This window comes from Eriocheir sinensis, chromosome 70 (assembly GCF_024679095.1).
Source record: "Eriocheir sinensis breed Jianghai 21 chromosome 70, ASM2467909v1, whole genome shotgun sequence".
Lineage (NCBI taxonomy): Eukaryota > Metazoa > Arthropoda > Malacostraca > Decapoda > Varunidae > Eriocheir > Eriocheir sinensis.
The window spans coordinates 4620884-4628596 of record NC_066578.1 but is presented as its reverse complement, the minus strand read 5'-3'; the positions used below and the strand labels follow the sequence as shown (position 1 = coordinate 4628596).

The 7713-nt window shown below is 48.5% G+C and overlaps 1 protein-coding gene across 1 annotated transcript in view; it reads left to right on the top strand.

Annotated features, from left to right (window-relative positions):
- Window positions 1–981: 981 nt before the first annotated feature.
- Window positions 982–7713, top strand: part of LOC126988679 (uncharacterized) — a 21760-nt gene continuing 15028 nt past the window's right edge. Inside the window, exons 1-3 of the mRNA XM_050847034.1 lie at window positions 982–985; window positions 4218–4401; window positions 5481–5810. Of these exons, the coding sequence (XP_050702991.1) occupies window positions 982–985; window positions 4218–4401; window positions 5481–5810 (518 nt within the window). The remainder of the gene's footprint in view (window positions 986–4217; window positions 4402–5480; window positions 5811–7713) is intronic.

Genomic DNA, 7713 nt, shown 5'->3' with positions numbered 1-7713 from the left:
CTGTTTTGTGGCACTCCCTAACCATCAATGCTCCAAGTACCCGTTTGTGCCCCGCCCTGCCACCCCGTTCATGCCCCAGCGCCCCGCCATGCACCTCAGACTTGTTCGGGGTCAGCGGGTCTACTAGCGGCCATGCCAGTTTGTCAGGGGCATGAGGAGGCGGAGGAGGGAAAGAACGGCTGAGGGGGTGTAGGGGGGGCGTGGGGGGAAGTGAGGGGACCGTGCCACGAGTCACCACACTTAAAAACCTTCACCCTCCTCCTCCTCCTCCTCTGCCTCTTCCTCCTCCTCTGTCTCCCTCCCACTCTCCCTCATTTCTTTCCCTCTCTTCCTTCCTTCCTTTCTTTTTTTTCTTTCTTTCTTTCTTTCCTTCCTTTCTTTCTTTCTTTCTTTCTTCCTCTCTCTCACCTTTATCCTTAACATTCTCATTTCCTTCCATCCTTTCTTTCTTTCTTCCTTGCTTTTTTTCCTTCCTTCCTTTCTTCCTTCCTTTTTTCCTTCCTTTCTTTCTTTCTTTCCTCCCCTCCCTGCCTCCTTCCTTCTTTCCCAACTTCCTTCCTTCCCTCCCTCCTTCCTTTCATCCTTTCTTTCTTTCTCTCTTTCCTTCCTTTCTTCCTTCCTTCCATCCTCTCTCTCTCTCACCCTCCCTCCCACCCTTCCTTCCTTCCCTTCCCAAGCCTTCAGTGATCAGAGTGAAGGTCGTGAGGGGGCAAGAAACACGAAAGCCATTTGGAGGAAAATAAAAGAAAAAGAGGAAGGTGGAGAACGAGAGGGGGACGAATTTGAACCATCTGTCTTTAGTGAACCAATGAAAGAAAGCGGGAAGATGGTGCCTCGTGGTGAGAGAGGGAAAGTTTGACATGGGTAGGGAAAGATTGACATGGGTAGGGAAAGTTTGACATGGGTAGGGAGAGTTTGACATGGGTAGGGAGAGTTTGACATGGGTAGGGAGAGTTTGGACATGGGTAGGGAGAGTTTGACATGGGTAAGGAGATTTTGGACATGGGTAGAGAGATTTTGGACGGGTAAGGAGAGTTTGGACATGGGTAAGGAGATTTTGGACATGGGTAGAGAGATTTTGGACGGGTAAGGAGAGTTTGGACATGGATAGGGAGAGTTTGACATGAGTAGGGAGAGATTGACATGGATAGGGAGAGTTTGACATGGGTAGGGAGAGTTTGGACATGGGTAGAGAGTTAAGATATGGGTAGAGAGAGTTTGGACATGGGTAGGGAGAGTTTGGACATGAGTAGAGAGTTTGGACATGGGTAGGGGGAGCTTGGACATGGATAGAGAGTTTGACATGGGTAGGGAGAGTTTTGACATGGGTATGGAGAGTTTGACATGGATAGGGAGAGTTTGGACATGGGTAGGGAGAGTTTGGACATGGGTTGGGAGAGTTTGGACATGGGTAGAGAGTTTGACATGGGTAGGGAGAGATTGGACATGGGTAGGGAGAGTTTTGACATGGGTATGGAGAGTTTGACATGGATAGGGAGAGTTTGGACATGGGTAGGGAGAGTTTGGACATGGGTAGGGAAAGTTTGGACATGGGTAGGGAGAGTTTGGACATGGGTAGAGAGAGTTTGGACATGGGTAGGGAGAGTTTGGACATGGGTAGGGAGAGTTTGGACATGGGTAGGGAAAGTTTGGACATGGGTAGGGAGAGTTTGGACATGGGTAGAGAGAGTTTGGACATGGGTAGGGAGAGTTTGGACATGGGTAGGGAGAGTTAGACATGGGTAGAGAGAGTTTGGACATGGGTAGGGAGAGTTTGGACATGGGTAGGGAGAGTTTGGACATGGGTAGGGAGAGTTTGGACATGGGTAGGGAGAGTTTGGACATGGGTATTCTTTCCTTCTCCTTCTCTTCCCTTCCCCTCCCTCCTATACCCACTCCCTTCCCTTCCCCTCATTCTCTTCCTGTCTTTCCTTCTCCCTCCTTCCCTCCTCCCCACCTCCCCCTCTTCCTATCCTCCCCTTCCCTTCCCCTCTCCTTCATCCTCTTCCTTCCTCCCTTTCCCCTTTCCCCATTTTCTTCCTTCCATTTCCCTCTTCCTCCTCCTCCTCCTTTCCCCTCCCCTCCTCTTTTCCTTCCCTTTCCTTCCTTCTCTACATCCTCTTCCCCTTTCCTTCCCTCCTCTTTCTACCCTTCCCCTCCTCTTCTTCCCTTTCCAATCCTCCGATACCAAAAACCGATGCACTCACTCTCTATGTTCATGCTCACCGCCCCCGCCACTCCCCCTCTTACGCAGCGCTTCTTCCTCAACCCAAGCTAACGACTTACAGATGAAAATAGTCGTAATTGAAAATAGCGTCTGGGGAGCGAGTGGCCAAGGAGCTCCCTGTCTACAGCTCTTATGGCACTTGTTCTCAGACGCTTTCCGCTCCCACAACTCATATCAAAGGCCACGAAGGAGATTAGTCGGGTTCTAATGAGTGTTTTTTCCGCGTTCATGGTGTGGAAGCCTTGTCGAACTATTACTAGGCTCATAGAACTACCCAAGGAAATACCCCACACACCACAACCTCTACGAAAGTTTTATCAAGGAAGGAAAGAAAGAAAGAAAGGAAGGAAAGATGAAAGGAAGGAGGGAAGGAAGGGAGGGAAGAAATGGGAATGTTTGGGATGGAGGTGAGAGGAGAGAGGAAGGAAGAAAGGAAGGAAGAAAGAAAGAATGAAGAAAATAAATAAGTAAAGGAAGGATATGTGAAGGGTTGGGGGGTGGGAGGAACAGGAAAAAGAGGTTTGTGAGAAGTATAGGATATCGAAATGAAAAATACAACCACCACCACCTCTACGAACCTCTACGAAAGCCTTAATATATATGTGTGTGTAAGCCCCGTAGTGTTTGAGAATATGACGCCTGGTGACAGCAGAGAACAGGAAAAGGAGATTTAGTAGAAGTAGAAGATATCAAAAGGAAAAATACAACAACCACCACCTCTACGAAAGCCTTATCATATGTGTGTGTGTGTGTGTGTGTGTGTGTGTGTGTGTGTGTGTGTGTGTAGACCCCGAAATGTATGAGAATATGAATCCTGGTGGTAATAGGGGAACAGAAAAAGGAGATTCATTACTAGTGGATATAAAAAGGAAAAACTGAATAATATCACTTAAGCGTTTATTGATGCATGCTTCCCTCCCAGCAGGTCACTTTATAAGCAGAGTAGCAGAAGCGACACTAAAGCCCCGTTCAAACTGTGTGTGTGTGTGTGTGTGTGTGTGTGTGTGTGTGTGTGTGTGTGTGTGTGTGTGTGTGTGTGTGTGTAGACCCCAAAACGTTTGAGAATATGCGTCCTGGTGGTAATAGGGGAACAGAAAAAGGAGATTAATTACTAGTGGATATTCCAACAGCTCAGTTTAGGAAAATAACCACACTAACACAAGAGCAATGTTTACTGATTGTTCCTTCCCTCCCAGCAGGTCACTTTAGAAGCAAGAGTATAGTTATTTTTTCCATGAGCACTTGAAAAAACAACACTAAAGCAACAATTACTTGTACCTCTTTTCTTTCCAGCAGCTCAGTTTAGGAAAATAACCACACTAACACAAGAGGAATGTTTACTGATTGTTCCTTCCCTCCCCACTACACCAGTCTGTTAGAAGCAAGAGTATAGTTATTTTTTCCATGAGCACTTAAAAAAACAACACTAAAGCAACGATTACTAGTACGTATTTTCTTTCCAACAGCTCAGTTTAGGAAAATAACCACACTAACACAAGAGCAATGTTTACTGATTGTTCCTTCCCTCCCCCCTACACCAGTCTATTAGAAGCAAGAGTATAGTTATTTTTTCCTTGAGCACTTGAAAAAAGAACACTAAGGCAACGATTACTTGTACCTCTTTTCTTTCCAACAGCTCAGTTTAGGAAAATGACCACACTAACACAAGAGCAATGTTTACTGATTGTTCCTTCCCTCCCCCCTACACCAGTCTGTTAGAAGCAAGAGTATAGTTATTTTTTCCTTGGACACTTTGAAGAGGAGCGTATCAGGACACCTCTCCTCCCGAAATTGACCTCTCTTTTGGCCACTTCTCTTAACTCTATTCGTAGGAACATTGATTTGCAGGCTTTTTTTATTATTACTGCTTTTCTTTGTTTGTTTGTATGCCCTTGAGCTGTTTCCTTTACTGTAAAAATAAAACCATAACCAAAACTGACATTAATACCACCTTGGCCACGTTCACTAATGCTCCCTTCTCCCCCAACAGCTCAGGCGCCGCGTGTGAGGGGGCTACAGGACGACTCGGTGGTGGAGGGCTACAACCTGACGCTGGAGTGCTCCGCCGAGGGCCTACCGCCGCCCGAGCTGCTGTGGTTCAAGGACGGCAAACCTCTAGCGTCGGGGCGGAAAGTGCGAATTCGAACGTGGGCTAAGAGACTCAGGAAGAGGAGGTGAGGGGGAGGGAGGGGAAGGGAAGGAAAGGAAAGGGAAGGGAGGGGAAGGGAGGGGAGGGGAGGGGAGAGGAGGGGACCGCCAAAAAAGTCATCGTGGACCAAAAAACTCATCATGGACCCCAAAAAACTCATCATGGACCCCAAAAAACTCATCATGGACCCCAAAAAACTCATCATGGACCCCAAAAAACTCATCATGGACCCCAAAAAACTCATCATGGGCCCCAAAAAACTCATCACGGACCCCCAAAAAAACTCACCATGGACCAAAAAAGTAATCTTGAACCCCTCAAAACGTCATCACGGGCCGCCAATCTAGGACCACCACCACAGCACGAAACGCCTGTCCCCTAATAAAGAATGACCCGCTCTCTTTCCCTCAGTCAGTCTTCTTTCCTCACGTCCATGCATTTTCACCCTTCAGCCACACAACAGCCTCTTCTAGGTCTGATGGTTTTGGCCTCACATCTATCACTCAGCTAACCTTGACCCTGCCCCACCCCACACCCCTCTACCACCCACACCTCTCCCCCCTTCCCCTTCCATAACCCTGCTACCCCCACCCCTCTACCACCCACACCTCTCCCCCCTTCCCCTTCCATAACCCTGCTACCCCCACCCCTCTACCACCCACAACTCTGCCCCCTCCCCTTCCATGACCCTGCTACCCCCACCCCTCTACCACCCACAACTCTTCCCCCTCCCCTTCCATGACCCTGCTAACCCCACCCAGCTACCACCCACAACTCTGCCCCCTTCCCTTCCATAACCCTGCTACCCCCACCCAGCTACCACGCACACCTCTCCCCCCTTCCCTTCCATAACCCTGCTACCTCCGACCCTGGCACGACCCATCACTCATCAGCGGCCATCCCCCACCACCCCCACCCACCCAAGCATCAGTCACAACCCTGCCCCCCACCACCACCACCCACCCTTCCTGCCCCCATACTATTCACCAAGCTATGACCCAACCACCCACTCTCATGCCTTCCCCTACCACCCACCGCCACCCATAACCCTTGCCCACCCCCACCCAGCACCCAGTCAAGTATCACCCTCCCTTCCTCCCGCAGAAAGAGCCTCGGACGACGCACAAGGAGCCCCGCCCTATCAAGAGGACGCGTGGAGTCAAACGCCCCCCGCCGCCGTCCCCTGCTGAGGACCCTGCGGCGGCGGCACCCACACAACCGACCAGCGAAACCCAGCGAAGGAGGGAAGCGGAGGACGGGAAGGGGGTCGCGGAGGGAGAGGCTCGGGAGGAAGGAGAACGCCGACCGAAAGAGGCGACTTCAGGGCAAACGAAACGAGAGACGACGAAGAATAGGCCGCGACGGAAGGCGACGACCACTACCGACTACCAATGACGACGCGCCGACGAGGAGACGACCGAGCGACGCCGAGAGGTGAGTGGTGACGCCGACGAAGGGGAGGAAGGAGAGGAAGCGAGACGAGGATTCAGAATAACGATGATGGAGATGGTTGAGGAAGTATTGGATCGTAAAACAGACGAGACACACGATATCTCTTCAGCATTTCCAAGTTTTTATTGATTTAGGAGAACACTTCATATGTGAGCAAGACGAGGATTGAGAATAAAGACGATGGAGATGGTTGAGGAAGTATAAAATCATTAGACAGACTAGACACACGATATCTCTTCAGCCTTTCCAAATGCTTATTGATTTAGAGGAACGCTTATGATACAAATGAACGAGGAGTGAGAATGAGTGATAATGAATAACGTAATAATAGAGATGGTTAAGGAAGTAAAGAATTATTAGACAGACTAGGCATGCGAGAACTCTTCCGCCTTTCCAAATACTTATTGATTTAGAGGAACATTTCAGATTCACATGAGGAGGACGAATTAGAATGACTTATAGTGAATGACCTGATAGCGGAGGTGGTTAAGGAGGTATACAATCATCAGACAGACTAGACACACGAGATCTCTTCCGCCTTTCCAAATTCTTATTGATTTAGAGGAAGACTTATGATCCTAGTGAACGATATGCTTTCCCGTGGCGCCGGCGGGGCTGGCGGGCGCGCGGCGAGGGTGGCGCCAAGCGGGCGGTCAAGCCTGGATCGGCACGGTGCCAAGCCGCCCCGAGACTGGTGCCGACTCAGCCCTACACACACACACACACACACACACACACACACACACACACACACACATACGCGAGCGCAGGAAAGAAATGGAAAAGAGAGAATACTTATAAATTATTAGAATCCATATTAAATTGACTTCTCAAACAAACACACGCACACACACAGAAGAATTACTAAATCGATATATAAATAAATAAATAAGAATAAAAAGAAGATTTATAGATGATGAAAATCCATATCACTGACTACACACACACACACACACACACACACACACACACACACACACACACACACACACACACACACGAAATAAATTGGAAAAGAAGGAGAGATAATACTTATATACGATTAGAATCCATATTATTTGGCTGCGTCTATGTGTTTTGTTATCTATAAGTCAAGTATTAATTTATCTCCTACGTGGATATTGTTACACGCGCTCCCCACACGGCATATCAACCACCACTACCCCCAACATCACCATAACCGTCACCATCAACACCACCACTACCTCAACCAAACCCAAAACCGTTACTGTCATCACCACCATCACCACCACACGCCACAAACACCATCACCAACCCTTATGAACACTACACCCACCACCACCATCACCACCACACGCCACAAACGCCATCACCAACCCTTATGAACACCACACCCACCACCACCACCACCACCACACGCCACAAACACCATCACCAACCCTTATGAACACCACAACCACCACCACCATCACCACCACACGCCACAAACACCATCACCAACCCTTATGAACACTACACCCAACACCACCATCACCACCACACGCCACAAACACCATCACCAACCCTTATGAACACCACAACCACCACCACCATCACCATCACCGTCACCATCAACACCACCACTACCTCAACCAAACCCAAAAACCGTTACTGTCATCACCGCCACCACCACCACAAACACTATCACCACCACCACCAACAACAACAACAACAACAACAATGATATCAACAGCAATAACGTTTTGGAACACACAGGACATTTTTTTTTTAACAGTTTCTGAGAAGGATTTTTTTTTCTTTATTTTTCTTTCCCTTTTTGTCTCCTCAACTTAAAACAAAAAAAAAACGCACATCAGCAACAACAAAAACAACAGTAACAACAACAACAACAACAACAACAGTAACAACGGCATTCAGTGTAAAT